This window comes from Cibotium barometz, chromosome 3, assembly GCF_041138505.1.
Source record: "Cibotium barometz isolate CiBa-2024 chromosome 3, ASM4113850v1, whole genome shotgun sequence".
NCBI lineage: Eukaryota > Viridiplantae > Streptophyta > Polypodiopsida > Cyatheales > Cibotiaceae > Cibotium > Cibotium barometz.
Window position 1 is genome coordinate 3367483 of NC_141048.1, and position 17897 is coordinate 3385379.

Genomic DNA, 17897 nt, shown 5'->3' on the forward strand with positions numbered 1-17897 from the left:
GTTGACACCCACAAAAGTGAGAGTTGGAGTAGACACATTAAAAACCTTATTCATAGAATCCTTCACTGCTATGTTTTACATTGAAAATAACCCCTTTATAAGGGAAGTCCTATGTTATGCCTGCAAGCACCATGCATGAAGAAGTGCTCCTTAGACGTGTATGGATGGGGCATAATCGATGGAAGTAGATTGGGACATGCGAATTGCTACCGTCATCGTGCAACTAGCCCGCCGGAAAAGTAACTTTCCTAATGGTAGATGAGGAGCTCATTTCTTGTCAATATTCAATACCATTCTCCCATGAAAGAAGTGCTCCAACAGGTAATGTACATTTAGCCTAAAAAATTAGCCTAGACTAACTTATTGGGGCCTGGACATTATTTGGGTAGCCAGACATTATACAAATGAGTCTTGTATATAAGACATTTTGACTAATGAGAAAACCCATAATCCCATTCTCACAATTAAGTTTGAGTCTTTTACTCTTGTGGTTGAAGGAGCTTGTATGCTTTCTCTTCTTCTAGTTGCATGCATGCTTAGGGATTGTGTGGGTGGGTGATCGTGTTGGTGTATGTTCTCCCTCTCTCCTTCTCTTATCTACTCTCCCATGTGTTCACTCACACTATGGCATCAAAGTAGAGGGTGATCTTTCCATAGCTTTCTCTCTCTTTTCTCCCCAAACATTTGTGGAGCTCCCTTGTGGGTGACAATGAAAGAGGTAAGGTTAAGCACCCTAACTCTCCATCACAAGAGTACTCTACCAAGAGTGGCTTGAGGTGCCAACCGTCCTTCTCTCTATCTTGCAAGGCTCAAGCGTTCTCAATCGATGAACATCTTTGGTGCCGCTATTGAGCAAGCGACTTTGCTTAGGACTCCCTTGCTATACTTTGTATTTGTCGCAATTACATAGCCTGGTTGGAGTGCAAATCCATTGGTTTAACTTTTGTTTGTTGCTGTTTTATGGTTTATTTTTCCCACCTTAATGCAGTGGAGCACAGAGCAATCTTTCAAGCTCAAGTTGTTTCATGACTACAAGTAAGTGTTCGATTCAATTTCCTTTGATTTTGGCTAGTTCTTTCTTGCATTTGCAATTTTTTCAGTTTTTGTTCATGTTAGGACTTATTCTCACCACCATTAATCTTTGTAGAAAAACTAGTAAGTTGCATTGTGCACATCATTAGATAGGTCAGGGAAAACTAAAGTATGTTATCAAATAAAAAATCAAAAAACATGCACCATTAAGGAGAAATTAGAAAGAAATCTAGCATAGAAACTACTCTCTGGTTTACCTTGGTTTGCATGCTCAACTAGACCCACATATGCATGGTCGCATGTGGCAAATGCACGTTCCTAAGTCTAACATGGAAGATGTGCACAATATTTTCATTAAGGATTGCTCAGATAATTTTCTTGCCATAAACTACTATAATTATAAAAACTGTTGAAAACTAACCATCACGTGGCCTTGATTTCCACCATTGCAAGTGGTAGTACTTGTCAGAATTCTGTACGTATGTGCCAAGCGCAACACTAGGAACCGAACATTCGAGCGAGGATGCTAGCTTGAGTGAGGAACACTAGGAACCGAACAGTAGAGCGGCAGTGAGGACGCTAGGAACCGAACAGTAGAGCGGCAATGAGGATGCTAGCTTGAGTGAGGCCTATTATTGGGAACCTATCTCCTCAAAGAGATCTATTAATAATTTTATGCTAAGAAATATTGAAGGAAGAAATCTAGCTATCCAAATATAGGACCCATGTACTATGTGCATCCACTACATGTGCATGTGATTAACCCAACTAGCCATGTGATATCCTCATCTAACAGCAGTGCCATCCTCCTCTATGATGATGCAACATAGGGCTATGAGGTCCATGTCTTCACAGTATGTCCTATAACAAGTCATGATTTTGTTGAATTTTGGGCAAGGACCCTTTTTTAAAAAAATCAGCATGTTCACCACTACAACCAGCAAAAAAAGCACATTGTACTTAGGCTTAAACCCTTCAACCAATTGGACTACACTATAAGGAGGTGAGAACATGTCCTTATTATCAATCTACCATTTTGTCGGCTCTTTAGGGACTTTTATAGTAGATGTTGAAAAGCTCATCTTTGTCTTCGTCAAATGGGGCCATGCCAAAGTTAAGTTAATGTGATGAGTCTTCACAAGAGTTTCCCAAATAAGACCCAGTGAAATTTGATGGCATGGCAAATTGTGTGTTCTTTGTACACACTTTTTGTGGAATGTCTATTCTAAGTTTGTTTCTTGTTCTGGAAACAATGAGTTTGGCCCAAACTACCAAACTTGATTATTAAGTGGAAACAATATGTGTTTGCAATAATTGTCAACTAAATGTATTACAAGCAAGATTCTAATTGAAAGCTAGAGGAAGGGATATGGCTCAATGATGTTAACCCAATTTCCCTCACTACATAATAGTGTTTTGAGAGTGCTTGTTTGGTTGTTTGGGCAATCCCTTAATATTTTTATACAAGAAATTTGGGCTTGTTCATTTTTTTACTATAAAAGGCATTTCATTGTGCATGGGTTGCAAGTCTTTAAAGCATTTTAATGTTGAGAGGAGTGAAAATATACTTCCACTTCCTACTATAAGCTTTCTCTTGTACATAATTATAAGTGATCTTGAATGGTGTATACTACAACTATGCATATAAAATTGTAAGACATTAGAAGGAAATAACATCAAAATGTGTCCTTAGGTGGGTGATTTGTAGACTCTTAATAAGGAAGGTTTGCTATCGACAAAGTTGGGGGAGAATGTTATCTCTCATACAAAAGTTCTCTTTTACATAGGAAAGAGATCCAAAGAAAAAGCTTGCATGTATCTTCTTCTCTAAATTTGCTAGAATGCTATGTACAATTGTGCTAAATTTGAGTTTACAAAATATAGCTTGCTTTTATTTTTGACATTTTTCCTCAAGCCTAGGTTGATCTAAGTCTGGATTGAAAATCTTCAAAATTCTCCTTCGATTGTGCCTTCATTAAAATATCTACAAATTGATGATGCCATCCAATACTTTCTTCATGATGAAATAATAATGTACTTTCAAATGCTTTGTTCTAGCATGAAATATATGTGATTATGATCTAACATAATAGAACTCGTAATATCAGTGTACTGCAATTGGTTTGTAACAAGGAGGAGAGGAGAGAGAGAGAGAGAGAGACCATCACATAATCTAAACAAGTACATAACTTCACGAGTTGCCATAATTGTAGTTCAATGTTCTGCTTTTGTATTTGATAAAAACAATGGTGGGTCGCTTTTTAGAAATCCAAGAAACTATTGCATTAGAAGATCAAAAAGTGAGTATAAAATCTGAAGTAAACCTTTTATTCTTAGATTGCCAACCCAATCTGCATCCACATATCCTTGTATGTCTCGACATCCCTTTTATAATGTGATCCATTATTTAAAGTACCTTTTGCATGCCTCAAAATCCTTTTAATAGCATCCATACGTTACTTCCTCAAACTTTACATGATTTCACTCACCAATCTAATTGAATAAGGCAAATTTGGCCTTGTAAAAGTGTGGTCTCACCTTTACAAGCTTTCAAGCACTATCATACGCTTATAACTTCACATTAGCATTCAAGGAACTTGCTAGTGGTTTACACCTTGTACGACCAAGTAACAAACCTCCCATTTCAAATACCAAATAGCTACATTGCTTGTAACACTTCTATATTAAGAAAGACCAAGTAACAAATCCAAAGTATCCTCCCTTTTCAAATACCAAATAGCTACATTGCTTGTAACACATCTATATTAAGAAAATACTTGGGCTCTCCAAGCTCAATCATATGAAATGAGCTCCCATTTGCTTCTTCCAAACGCTATATGTTCCACAACATTTCCTCTGAGAACTTGTAAGAATGAGGTCATCAACCAAGATTACATCTACTTCCCTATAAACTTCATATAAAGATTAATCCACATTAGCCTATCTGTTGAAATCGATTCCAACAAGGTGTTGCGTAAACTTTTCATGCCATGTCTCAAGTGCTTGACTTGTATCATGCATACAAAGCCTTCTTTTTACTTACAAACCAAAAGTGGATATTTTGAATACACATTACCTAGGATTATTCCATGTACACTTTTCTCATTTGAATCACCATTTAAGAAAGCATTCTTTATATCCGTTTGACATAATTTCCAAGCTTACAAAGCTGTAATGAAATAATACTTCTAATTGTATTCAATTTTCACAATCAATAACACTTTTGTCATACAAGATCCCATGTACGAGTGTTTCTATCCAGTGTGTTTATCCATAACACTCTATCAATCAGCATTACCAATAACTTCTTCGAAGGGGGTTCAAAACATTGACGTAAGTCGTGTTGAGCTCCATAACCTTCGCAAGTGAATTTAGTCATTAGAGATCAAGCTCTAGCAGACCTTTGCTATTGTTGAGAAGAGGGAGGAGGAGGAGGAGGAGGAGGAGAATGGCAACGGCAACGCTGAGTGCTAGGAATATCTCCAAATGAAATCATTGTTCACATCCAAAGTATCTTCCAAAAAAAAAAACCTTTCCCCTGTTGTTGAAGTTGTTCTTCTTGTGGTATTGCTTTAATCTCTCTTACCAAGGAGATACAACCACATCTTGTTTTGCACGTCCATGATCACCTTCAATTGTAATAGAACATACGTATATCAACTTTACAACTCATCAAAGACCACATCACAAGGAATCTGTAACATCTTCAAGTCTAGTAGACAGCAGAAATAGTAAAAATCATCATTACAAGCCCGATGAGAAACATCATTTCAATTAATGGAATGGTCATTATAAGGGACTTCCACAATAGGAACTCCCACAGAATGGACTCATCTTTCATGTGGGAGCTTTGTGGTCCTAAGTAGCTGTCAGCTGTTGTGTTCATGATACCCAGCAAGTTGACAAGTGCTTACATATCTTCATGTAAAGGTAGCCGAATGTACCTTAATGGGTGGACTGTATTGCAAATAGCATTCCAAAGACAAAAATAGTATCAAAGTATTAAACTCTGAAACTAAAAGCTGCACGTTCTCGCACCATCTTCAAGGCAGGAAAAGCTTCCTCTGGGCATTTTAAGGCTGAAAAAACAGAAAAAAGAAGCTCTGACACTTCTGCAACACTCATGACATTCACTGAGCCTTCGTCTTCAAGGTACTCCTTGTCCTTGAGGTCATGCACATTATTCCTCAAACTAGGATCATTGTTTTCTTCAGTATGATCTTTAGTTGCTTGCGACTCATTACAGCTATTATTACACACACTAGTACATGCTTCGTGTAGCCCATCTTCACTTGCTGCATGTGACTTCTCCAGAATTCCATATCTTTCCAGCGAGCATGCTCGTGATCTTACTTGATCCTCCAATTTTGCAGCCATAGTTGATGCTTTTAATATACAAGCTTCAGGAATCTGCAGAAAAGAAGCAAGTATACGAAATGGCCAGATCTCTCTCTCTCTCTCTCTCTCTCTCTCTCTCTCTCTCTCTCGGTCAAAAAGGGCTGGCTGCCCACTATTGGGGTCAAACAGGGCTGCCCACTCTCCTACACTCTTTGGACTATACATTGATGAGATCTCAGGATTCATCAATCAACTGGGTGGCACAAGGCCTCGTGGCTAGCGCAGAGACGATGATACCCATTCTCTTATATGCAGATGACATAGTCCTCATTTCAGACTCAGCCGAGGGATTGCAACATCTGAATGCATTGCAGGCTTTTTGTGATGAGAGGAATCTTAGAAAGACCAAGATTATACTTTTTAACAAGTGCAGCCACACTCTTTCACATACAGAGGAGATGAGGTTGACTTGGTCAAATGATATGCATATCTGGGGATCACTTTCACTGGCTCACTATTTACCATGTCCCCGGCTGCCAAGCACGTTTGGCACGGGGATATCCCGCACTTGCTCATTTGGAGAGAATGTTTTCAGGTCCACTTCCAGGAACCTGGTACCAATTCTGGTTGGCACAGGGATATGCCGCACTTGCTCGTTTGGAGAGAGAACGTTTTCAGGCCCACTTCAAAGACCCTAGAACCAAATCCTGATTATTTTCGGACAGGTTGCCAAGGAGAGTGGGAAGCAAGCTGTAAAAATGCAAAAGACCAAGATATTAAGATTGCCAAGGATAGCATGGGAAGGAAGCGGCAAAATGCAGAAAACATGCAAGAGCAAGATATCAAGGTTTGGGTGGATGATGAGCAACACTGGTTTTCTCAATGGAGTTCTCTACACCTTCACACTGTTGCCTCCATTGAATGAAGCATTTCTTCAACAAAAATACTTAACTAGTTGGGAAAGTGAAGGCAGCTCCAAACATCAGTATTAAACATCACAGATTTGTCTTACCCATAAGCTCTCTTTTTTTTAGAGAGAGGTTGCAGGACATGGAACTAGTGCCACGATATACTTCGCTTACTATTGCTGCCATTTGACTCATTTCCCACCATTCACGGTGTGTGACGGTGGTGGAACGTGGATTAGAGTCGCAGGGGATACGCACACATTATTCCCTTGCATGGAGCAACACTCTCTTGGAATGCCCAGCTTATGCTGCTAACCGCATGCAATTCCCTCATATATTTGAGGAATGCCATGACATTCACAGTTTCCTCTCACAAGAGGAAGACCATTGCCCTTGCCGTCTTCGTTATAGAGATACTCCAGCACCACAAGGGACTCGCACTTAGCCTTTTTCTCTACCTGTACATGATTTGTTTGGGCCCCATACACCACATTTGGCCTCAGCAGATACTGAAATTATCTCTCTCTCTCTCTCTCTCTTTCATGGCGTGAAGCCCTGTAGCCCGCACTAAACAGGCTCTCTCTCTCCTTGTGCTGCCTTCCTCTCTTTGAAACCCTATTCGGCTGCTTTCTCTGTTCAAAACCCTAATTCGTCACCACCTCTCTTTGCTGCCTCCACCCCCCCTCCTCGTGTCAGCTTTCGCCCTTCGCGCTGCCCATACACGTCGCCATCACTGTCCCTCGCCATAACTGCCTGCCGCCACCGCTCATCAAGACCCTCTTTTTCTGCTGGCCGCTCTGGTCTCTCTTCCCCTTATTGTCTACTGCATGCCTGCCCTGCTGGTGTTCTGTAGGAAGCTAGTTTCTCATGCTTTCCTCCGCATGATAACCAGTCTTCTGCCCACATGACCCTTCTGCTCAGAGGCTGCAACCAGCCTTCTGCTATAAATTCAGGGCTCCATGACTCGTACCCTTGCCCACATGTTTATAAACATATTTTCTGGTACTTCAGAGTCACAACCATCATTTTCTAGTGATAGCATACATGTCATGTGCACAATGTGTATCTACCATGTGCTACGCGCACGCAAGACTAGTTTCGAGGCTTGGGGAAACTTGGAAGTAGGCAGGCTGATTGACGAGCTGAGTTAGGGATAAACTAACAGGCGGGCACCCAAGTATGGACGGACGGGCGCCCAAGTGTGGACGCCCGATGACCGGCCAAGAGCCTATAAAAGGGTGGGTGGCCAAGGTTAGTTATTGGGATATAGAGAGTCTCGCGAGTTTGTGAGAGCTCTATGGTCTTGGAGCCTGGATCTAGTGCAAACGTGCACCTGCTTTATGCAACCGAGGCCAGCAGCAATCTCGAGGCCCGCGAGGGCAGCTTCGTGGCGGTATGGGATGTCGCGAGGAGGAGATTGGTCGGTACGTCAACCTAGTTAACTCGGTGGGGACAGCCAAGACTGTGGGCTTGCCCACGGCTGTCATGGTTGGGAGGTGAGTCAGGCCTGCACCCCCTTGTTTGTTTGTTCGTTTGTTTGCAAGTTTAGAGTCTCGTACCAAGAACGATCACGAGGAGATCTGTGGGGATTTGACAGTGGTATCAGTGCATACCAATTGCACGAGCAAGTCGGTAGGTAGAGAAGATGAGGTCAAAGAAAGGTATGTGTTAAAAAGCTTGCTGTTTTTTCTGTGCATACTGCTGTTTTCAAAAATAGTATGTGCTTTTCTTCATCAAAGAAACCCATGTTGATGGGAGATGGTAGATGGTAGGGTCATTTGCGTTGCAAAGAAGAGAAGAGACTTGTTTGTGGAGTCGCATGAACTGCAAGGAGAGAAAACAGAAAAAGCACGATGCTTTTTTTTGGTTGAACGCGAACAAGAGAGAGAGAGTGCGAGAGAGAGCGTGCGAGGCGAACGCTGCACTGCTAGTCGTGAAGAGCTGCTGGTCGCGAAGATCTGCACATTGGGCAGGCGTTGGCTTTTGGTGTCTATGCAAGCGGCTAGGCTTGCAACCGGCCAAGTATTCGAAGGCGCCCAAGGCTATGTAGGCAAGCGGCCTAGGCCTGCGTAGCCAGGGCTTGCGTAGCCAGCCCAAGCAGCGCCTACACCAGGCGGGCAAGTGCCCAGGCCAGGCCAGGCGGCGCCCAGGCCAAGTACAGCCGGCGCCCAGGCCCACGTAGCCTCATGGCCAGACCTATGAGAGGATGGCACAGACGCTGGACAGCAAGTGCAGGCAGCTTCAACGACGGCAGCTTCAATCGGCGGGCTCATCCAGGAGGAGAAAAAAAAAACAAGGAAAGCATACGTTTTTTTTTGAGCTTTCGTTTTTTTTTTTTAGTTTAAACTTTTCTTTTTTTTTTTTAAGTTTAAAAGACCCCTCCTCCAAGGTTTCAAAGGTGTGTTTTTTTTTTTAAGAACCTAGAATATATATATCCATATATATATATATTAATATACATACATATATATATATATATAAACACAAAAGCAAAAGCTAAAGATAGCTTTTGGGAGCTTTTAGTTTTTTTGGGTGGAAACCTTTATAAACCCTCTTAAGTGGGCTTCTTGCTATACATCTCTCAAGTTTTCAAGCTCTCAAGCTCCCAAGTTCACTCGCACTCTTGTTGTGCAAAGATCGAATTTTCTCTCCACGTACCCTCTTCACGATGTTGACCCAAGAATCGGAGTTGGAGCCCCTTGTGGAACGCGAAGGCTTGCCGGCTACAGAAGGCACCGATGCCGATCTTTTTGACGATTTTGAAAATCAGATTTCCAAGAGTTCAAAGTAGCTCTCGAAGCTTCTTCATCGGAACGTCAGGCACAAATCGCAGCCCAGATGCAAGCTTTGCAGAACTCCATCGCTCTATTGACCACTACCCTCTCTACTTTCTTGGGTATGGATACCTTGGCTTCTGCTTTAGGCCCCAACATTACTCCGGAACCCGTTTGGGGGCGAGCAAAAGCAGCACACCAAGGAGATCGTGGACACGTGGCTACATAAGTGGCAAGTTCACTTTCAGTTTCATCCATATGATAACAGAAAGAAGATCCAGCAGGTTTCCTGTCCGACAAAGCTTTGCTTTAGTGGAAGGAACTCGATCCTAAGCCAACGACTTGGGCACAATTCGAAGACGTCTTCAAGAAAGAATTCCTCAAGAAAGAGGATGATTATGATGTTGTTGCCCGGTTTTCAACTTTGACCATGACCTCGCAGCACCTCACTTATGAGGTCTATCTCCAAAAGTTTTGTGACTTGCAGATGAAAGCTACAAAGATAGATCCCGCTACTCTTTTGGGGTTTTTCGTAGCTGGATTACCAAACTCGTACCGATTACAGGTTAAATACAAACCCGTTACCGAGCAAGGGAACAAGCATAAAAGAAAGTTCTCCGCACCTATAGCTAACACGACAGAAGGAAAGTCTTTGGACCAACCTTCGAAGAATTCCAGTTCGACACCAACGAAGAAGAAACTACTCCTTAGGGCTTTAAAGCTCAAGAAGAAAGGATGTTGTTTTATCTGCGAAGAAAAAGGACACATGTGTAACGAGTACCCAAAGCAAAAGGGTACCAAGACAAACGCAAGACCCAAGCCAAAGACAGCTAACCAGTTGTCTTTGACAGGTACATCAATTACTGTACTTTCTCGCCCTAGTACTTATTCTGATTGTCTGTTCAATTCTAAAGTGTTTGGCTTGCATGATCTTCTCCGAGTTTATTGAGAAGTGAATGGCCATAAAATTCACATTCTTTTAGACCCTGGCACTTTGTTAACTACAAACTTCTGCAAAAATTGAGTCTTGATACGACACTTAGCGACCATACCTATGAGGTACGCCTACCTGCGGGAAGGCAAGTTTGGGATCGCAAAGTGGAGATGCTTCCAATCCAGATTCAAGACTACAAAGATACTCTGGAATGCTATGTAATGCATCTAAAAAATGTAGACTTATTATTAGAGATTGAGTGATTTAAGACTCTTCAAGTCCAGATAGATTAGTCTACTCATATTTTTTCTTTTCAGCATAAGAGTACGACTATATATCAAAATATCATCCAGGAACACCACCACAAATTTTTCCAAATGTTTACGAAAAAGATCGTTCATCATTTGCTGGAAAGTGGCTGGAGCATTGGTTAACCCAAAAGGTAATACGAGAAACACGTAATGGCCAGTCCGAAAGGCGGTTCTTTCGACATGCCTTTCATGAATACGTATCTGGTGATAGCCAGTACGTAAATCTATCTTCGTGAAATATTTCGCTCCTGCTAACTGGTCAATCAGGTCATCTGATCTAACGGTTCTTAATGGTCAGCTTGTTTAATCTCTTGTAATCTATACACATTCTCCAGGTGTTGTCCTTCTTTCTCCTAAGCAACACAGGTGCACCCCAAGGTGATTTACTTGGACGGATCTGACCCATCCTCAAATAATCTTCGAGTTGTTTAGCCAACTCATCTTCCTCAGCTTCGCTCATCCTGTAAGGTGGAATACTGATAGGATGAGCACAAGGGATCAAGTCAATACGATGATCTACTGCCCGTTCAGGTGGTAAACCCGATGGCAGTTCCTTAGGAAATATGTCTTGAAACGAATTAAGTATCTTCTGTAATTCTTTGCTTTCAAACACACTTAATTCATTTACATCCATAGAAGGGATGAGAAAAGAAGAAAGTGGAATCAATACACAATGGAAAGCGGTATACAAAGAAGAATTCATTATATTTCCAAAATCAATTGTATTTAGAAGAGGTCCCTGAGAGGGATGAATACAATCACCTAAAATACTATACTGGGTGTCCCTGAGGATCATGTCAGACACCTCACGATTGTCTTATCTATTTTAAGACAGAATCGACTATATGCTAAGTTAAGTAAATGTGAGTTCTTTATGACCGACATCATTTACTTGGGACACAAGATCACTTGAGATGGATTGAGCATTGACTATGACTGAGTTCAGAAGGTTCTGGACTGGCCTATACCGCGAACAGTGAAACAACTTCGTTCTTTTCTCGGTTTTGTAGTCTTTCTTCGAAAATCTGTGCGGAAGTACTCTCAGCTCACACCATCAATGACCGACTTATTGAAAGGTCGTGGACGTAAGTCAAATCAGCCTATCACTTGGAAAGTCTGTGTGTGATGCGGATGATTTGAGAGGAAGGAAAGCTCGTTGTGCGGAGTTAATGCAAGATTTTGGTTTTGAGATCCGTTATCGGAAAGGGTCCATGAATAGTATTGCAGATGCGCTTAGTCGAATTAGAGAGATGAATTCTTTGTCGTTCACCGAGATTTCTATTGACTTATTTCAGTCGTTGAGAGGGCTTTGCAGGACTGATAGTTATTTTGGTCTATTTTGGCAGAAGATACAGGACGGGAGCTCATTGATTGACCAAGACTCGATGACTGAGCAGTGGCTGCAGGAGGCCAGTGGGATGATTCGGAATGGTTTACTATTCCGTAATGACAAAATTTGTGTACCACAGATCCCGGACATTAGGTCCAAGATTCTTAAAGAATGTCACAACGCCCCTTCTGCTGGACACCCTGGGATACACAGGACGTTATCATTAGTGAAACACACTTTTTATTGGCCAAAGATGAAAGGATATGTAGAAGATTATGTTCTCAAGTGTCAGATTTGTCAGGCAAATAAAGCTGAACGCTTTAGACAGGCTGGGTTATTGCATCCTTTGCAAATCCCAGGTAATAAATGGGAAAGTATTTCCATGGATTTTATTACCGGATTGCCAAGAACACATCAAGGCCACGATTCTATTTGGGTTGTGATAGATCGCTTGACAAAAATGGCTAGATTTTTACCGACCGGGAAGACTATTACAACTACGCAATTAGCACGGTAGTTTATCGAGCAATTGTTTAGACTGTACGGGTTACTGCAGGACATAGTCAGTGATAGGGACTCTAAATTTACGAGTGACTTTTGGAAACTTGTTTTTGAGAAGTTGGAAACAACTTTGAATTTGAGTTCCTCTGAGCATCCTCAATCTGATGGCCAGACTGAAAGAGTGAATCAGATTTTGGAGGATATGCTTCGAGCATATGTATCCAAAAGACAAAGTTCATGGGAGGATTATCTTCCTATGTTAGAATTTGCATATAACAGTACTAAGCATACGAGTACAAGGTTTAGTCCTTTCATGCTTATGTATGGTTTTCAACCAAGATCACCTGTTACAGTAGGATTCTCAGGACTTCAGCATGATGCAGCACGTAATTTTTTGCAAGATATGCAGGAAATGTTACAAGTTGCGAAGGAATCTATTAGACGTGCTCAAGACCGAGACAGGTTTTATTCTAATAGACATCGTTCACCCAGAGAGTTCTCTGAAGGAACGATGGTGTATTTGCGAGTTCCGAAAGATTCCGAGACTTTACGGACAGGTCGATCTCCGAAATTATCCCCTAGATACTGTGGACCATTTCGTGTTACACGACGGATTGGTTCAGTTGCATATGAATTGGATTTGCCTTCTCATGTGAAAGTTCATCCTGTATTTCATGTCAGTAGACTTAAGGAAGTACTGGGTGGAGTAGATCAATTAGTTACTCCTCAAGAAATTATAGATGTCGAGGACATGACATTTGTTCCGCACGAACCTAAAAGGATTCTTGGATTTCGTGAACGAAGATTGCGTAATACGCTGATCACGAAATACAAGATCAAGTGGAAGGATCGTGTTGAGGAGGACGCTATATGGGAGACATTGACTACTCTCCAGAGAGATTACCCCGGCTTTTTAGTGAGCTCAGGAATGAGCTCTTAGAGGAAGGGGAGTATGTCATGTGCACAGTGTGTATCTACCGTGTGCTACATGCACGCAAGACTAGTTTCGAGGCTTGGGGAAGCTTGGAACTCGGCAGGCTGATTGACGAGCTGAGTTAGGGATAAACTAACGGGCGGGCACCCAAGTATGGACGGACGGACATCCAAGTATGGACGGGCGGGCACCCAAGTGTGGACGCCCGATGACCGGCCAAGAGCCTATAAAAGGGTGGCCAAGGTTAGTTATTGGGATATAGAGAGTCTCGCAAGTTTGTGAGAGCTCTATGGTCTTGGAACCTAGATCTAGTGCAGCTGCACCTGCTTTATGCAGCCGAGGCCGATAGCAATCTCGAGGCCCGCGAGGACAGCTTCGTGGCGGTATGGGACATCGCGAGGAGGAAATTGGTCGGTACGTCAACCTAGTTAGCTCAGCTCGTGGCTCGGTGGGGACAGCCAAGACTGTGGGCTTGCCCACGGCTGTCATGGTTGGGAGGTGAGTCGGGCCTGCACCCCCTTGTTTGTTTGTTCGTTTGTTTGCAGGTTTCGAGTCTCGTACCAAGAACGATCACGAGGAGATCCGTGGGGATTTGACAATACATACCAATCACAGCACCACCTACACGCGACTAGCAACCAAGCCCATGCTAGAGATGGCAGATTTGCAATAGCATAGCAGCCTGGCACATTTGGTGTGCTAGATGCAACGAGGCCATCGAGGGTACCCACACTCCACCGACTGAGACCATCAGGAGCATATGGCTTGATATCATTCACACCCTCCGCGGTCAATGGGGGAAGTTACAAGGAGGTTCTGACCGCATGCGGAAGCGGCGGGGAGCTTTCTTGAGGCTTTGGAGGCTTGGCCCTTTCCTCACAGATAGAGGCGGTGACCCCATTTAGCATTACAGAGCACCTGTGTGGTTGTTTCCCCCCCCCCCCCCCCGCCTTATGAAATAGCCTTCTCCTCACAGAGCGGCCAGTCGGAGGAGAAGCGTCTCTTCCCCCTTATGATCATGTGATTCCCGCCCTTAAATGAGGCAAGTCTGTATTTAGCCCTTCGTGGTTGTATCTAGCCCTCTGTGGCTGTTTTTTCTTTAACTAATAGAAGGATCTTTTTCACAGAAAAATTGATTGTCCAAGGGGGGCATCCTTTACACGGCTGTCCACAAAGTTGTGATTAAAAGCCTTGCTTACACACAGAGCTGTAGTAGATAATCTAGCAAATTACAATCGTCTCATAAATTTCAAACATGTGCACAGCTAGTGCGTTAGTCCCACCCCACTGGCATATGAAGAAAATACCTGTGCAAGCCTGGCCACATGCAAACCAAAACTTCTGCTGGCGACTCCTTGAACAAGCTTGTAAAGGAAAGTGATTTTATGTGCAGCCTCAGATGCCACACTCTGTCCATAGCATTCTTTTGGAACTGCAGAGTCACAACCATCATTCTCTGGTGATAGCATACATGCCACTTCAGACCCTTCCATAGAATCAGATGATGGTTCTGCGAGATATGAAACATGATATGCACCAATCTCCCCTGGGAACCTCTCTCTTAATTCTGCAAGCTTGGGATAGTGGGTGACAAATAATGTGAGGCACCTGATATCCTTCAACAGATACTCTAGTGTTGCATATGCAATAGCGACCCCATCATGTGTACTTGTTCCTCTACCAAGCTCATCCATGATCACCAGAGAGTAAGGAGTGGCTCTTCGAAGGATAGTTGATGCTTCACCAAGTTCCTCCAGAAAGGTGCTTGAACCACGCTGGAGACTGTCCGATGCACCCATTCTTGTGTAAATTGCATCAAACGCATGAAGCTTTGCAGACACAGCAGGAACATATGATCCAACCTACAAAACAAAAAAGCCTTATGCTCTTGTCTCTGCTTTGAAGGTATGATTAGTTACTTTAACTTAACCTAAGTTAACTCAATTCTAAACTGTTACCTGAGCCATTATGGCTATCAAAGCCACTTGGCGTATATAACAACTCTTGCCACCCATATTTGGGCCAGTGATAATCTGGCAACGCTCATGGTCAGCATGCAAGCAAGTATCGTTAGGTACAAAGCCCTCTTGCAAAGTTGCCTCTAGAACCTGTTCAGAATTAACCAGAGAAAGTTGAGGCAAAATAATAATTGTCAAGAGCCAGTTCAGAAAAGAATGCTTCCAAGACATGGACAGATTCATACAGGGTGTCGACCACCTTCAATAATCAACTGAGCGGACTCCTTTTGTACAAAGTTTGGTCGAGTATAACCCTGCAAGCCCGAAGCATGGTTTTTTGCACAATCTTTATCAAACAGAGAAGTACAAGAGACATGAAAAGTGATCCAATTGTAGTCACCTGATTCTGGGAGACAATAGCAAGTGAATAGAGACAATCAAGGGTGGCAAGAGCATGGACTGTAGCACGGAAATCAACATAGTAAGAGGCAAACTCCGCAAGAAAAGAGTCCCATGCTTTGTTGCATTCTACAAGCAGCTCCTCTTTAGCAAGCGTGAGGACATCCAATGCTTGTAGCACCTCTGGTGAGTGGTAACGATTCATCTTCTTTGTGCTGCTGATCTTGACCCAATCTTGTGGGACACGCTGCGCTGCTGGCACCTTAACAACCACACACAAGCATCAAACATTTTGACCATTGAAGGCTTCAAAAACATGTAAGAAAGCAATTTGACAAATTACCTCGATTAAGTGAGTACTGCCAGACACGCTCATATACTGCAAGGTTGGTGTCTTCAGTAGCTTCCTATATTGAGGAAGCAAGGAATCGAGACACTGCTCTGCTGCTTTGACTGCAGCTTTGCATTTTACTACCTATTAAAAAAAATCAATCAGCAGGCTGACATTGAGACTAGGTAAAACACAAAAAGCACAAATCAGTTATAAAATGTTCAAGAATATCCTTACCATTGGAAATTTGCCACTAGCACAGGTGAATAGATTGTGTTTGTCTCCCGCAGAGGCAGCTTCTTTGTCCAGAAAAGATAGCAGCCTCAGCGCATGCTCACTCACAACTGAAGATGATGCCGCTGCAAACAGTCTCTTTAGAAGTGGACAGCTAAATATTCTCAACTTTTCCGTATGGGGCTCGACCATCTCTGATTCGTCATCATCCTCTGGATGAATCTGCTGCAACTGCTTCACTGCTGTGAGCAATGCTTGGATCACAGCAACAAACTGCATTTTGGCACTAGATGGTTACACTACTTAAAGGTAAGGCATAAAAATCATGTAGCACACAAATGTCCTCTGATTGAAGAAAGTGATTGCCAAGTAAGTAGGTTAAAGCTGTGACGATGAACTCAAAAATGATGGCGATGATGCGCAATGACTAAAACAAACAAATGGAAAGGATGTAAAAATGCAGGTTTGAAGCAAACATTACCTCTGATGCTGTTGCAGTACCATGAAAAATTCTGGTTATTCCCCGTTCAACATCTGGTATCTTCTTCAGCGCCATCAAGACGGCTCCAAGCGATCCCCGTGAGCCTTTGGTAAGCCCCTCTGTGCGGCCCCTACTGGAAGCACCAATAAAGCCACCTCCTCTACCACTACCTGGAAAGGAACCCTCACTTTGTGAACCTCCAACACTTATCATGGAGTCCACAATCTCAGAAACAGCATCAAGACGGGCTGATATGAGAGCTTGATCACGTAAAGGGTGGGTCAACTGGAAGCAAAGAATAAAGGTAAGTTCATATACTTCAATTAAAAACAACATTGAGTCTAATGTGCATGCTCAATTGAGATTACCCAATGGTGAAACAAGCGTGCACCAAAGGCTGTATGAGTGTGGTCCATAAGCCACAGAAGAGATCCTTTAGTGGTTCCATCCGCATTGTTTTGCAGTATCTGCTTGACATAACAAGATAAAATTGACCTGAGTCTGCATGTAAGAACTCAATTAAGAGACTTAAGTCTGCATGTAAGAACTTGATTAAGAGAATCTTTAAAACCTCACGACCAGCACCACTAGCACCACCAGCACCTTAAAGTCAGCAACTCATATTTACAACAATAATACAATAGTACCTCAAGTTGTTGCAATGTATTGGAAGAGAGAGACATCTCACAAACTCTGGCAAAAGGCCGGAATGTAGCACCAAGACGAAGAACTCTCTCCAGACCAAATTGCTTCAAGTGCCTTAGAGCTAAGGCAAGAGCCTGTATGACTAACTCTGGCATTGCCATAATTGCCTGTGCAAGTCCCCAAACAATTTCTTAACAACAAAGACCCAACACACAAAGTAGATAAAGCACGTAAAACCATGACTACAGCAACCTTGCCCTTCTCAACAACACAAGACCATTTGGATTGTGTCACTTACTTCCAAGCCTTCATCAAACTTTTCTTCCATTTTACACCTTTCATGATTGAAATTGGTACTCTCATTGCTCCCATAAAACCCAAGGACCTCTGACATTGCAGCACCATTTCCCAACGTGTCATGAGGGACTCGTTCTATTCGCACATTTGAGGAAGGTCCAGCAAAGTCCACGAGAAGCTACATGTTCAGCACAAGCATCACAAAAATATTTAAGCAACAAATAGACACTTGGGCAAATATCTTTCAAAACCTTGCAAAAAACATCTATATTTTATTATGGACCTTCAAGTGCATGGCAATCATAGAAAAGACTTAGCATTTGTGTTGAAATAATGCTGTAATGATTGTGTCATCTATACCAAGTTGCTATGTTCCATGATAGAGACAATGAGCAATCAATACATTCAGGGATTAGAAGATGCAGGGATCATTTTGAGATTCTAAATTCAATGGAGGAACTCGACCATGGGTGATCTAGAGGTCTAGGGT

General features: G+C 42.5%; 1 protein-coding gene across 1 annotated transcript in view; it reads right to left on the reverse strand.

Annotated features, from left to right (window-relative positions):
* Nucleotides 1-4788: 4788 nt before the first annotated feature.
* Nucleotides 4789-17897, reverse strand: part of MSH3 (homolog of DNA mismatch repair protein MSH3) — a 29825-nt gene continuing 16716 nt past the window's right edge. Inside the window, exons 2-12 of the mRNA XM_086772269.1 lie at nt 17409-17585; nt 17113-17277; nt 16834-16932; nt 16466-16750; nt 15988-16257; nt 15763-15894; nt 15421-15681; nt 15266-15334; nt 15021-15170; nt 14370-14924; nt 4789-5442 (exon numbers count right to left, since the gene is read on the reverse strand). Coding sequence (XP_086628395.1) covers nt 5035-5442; nt 14370-14924; nt 15021-15170; nt 15266-15334; nt 15421-15681; nt 15763-15894; nt 15988-16257; nt 16466-16750; nt 16834-16932; nt 17113-17277; nt 17409-17585 — 2571 coding nt within the window. The 3' untranslated portion in view covers nt 4789-5034. The remainder of the gene's footprint in view (nt 5443-14369; nt 14925-15020; nt 15171-15265; nt 15335-15420; nt 15682-15762; nt 15895-15987; nt 16258-16465; nt 16751-16833; nt 16933-17112; nt 17278-17408; nt 17586-17897) is intronic.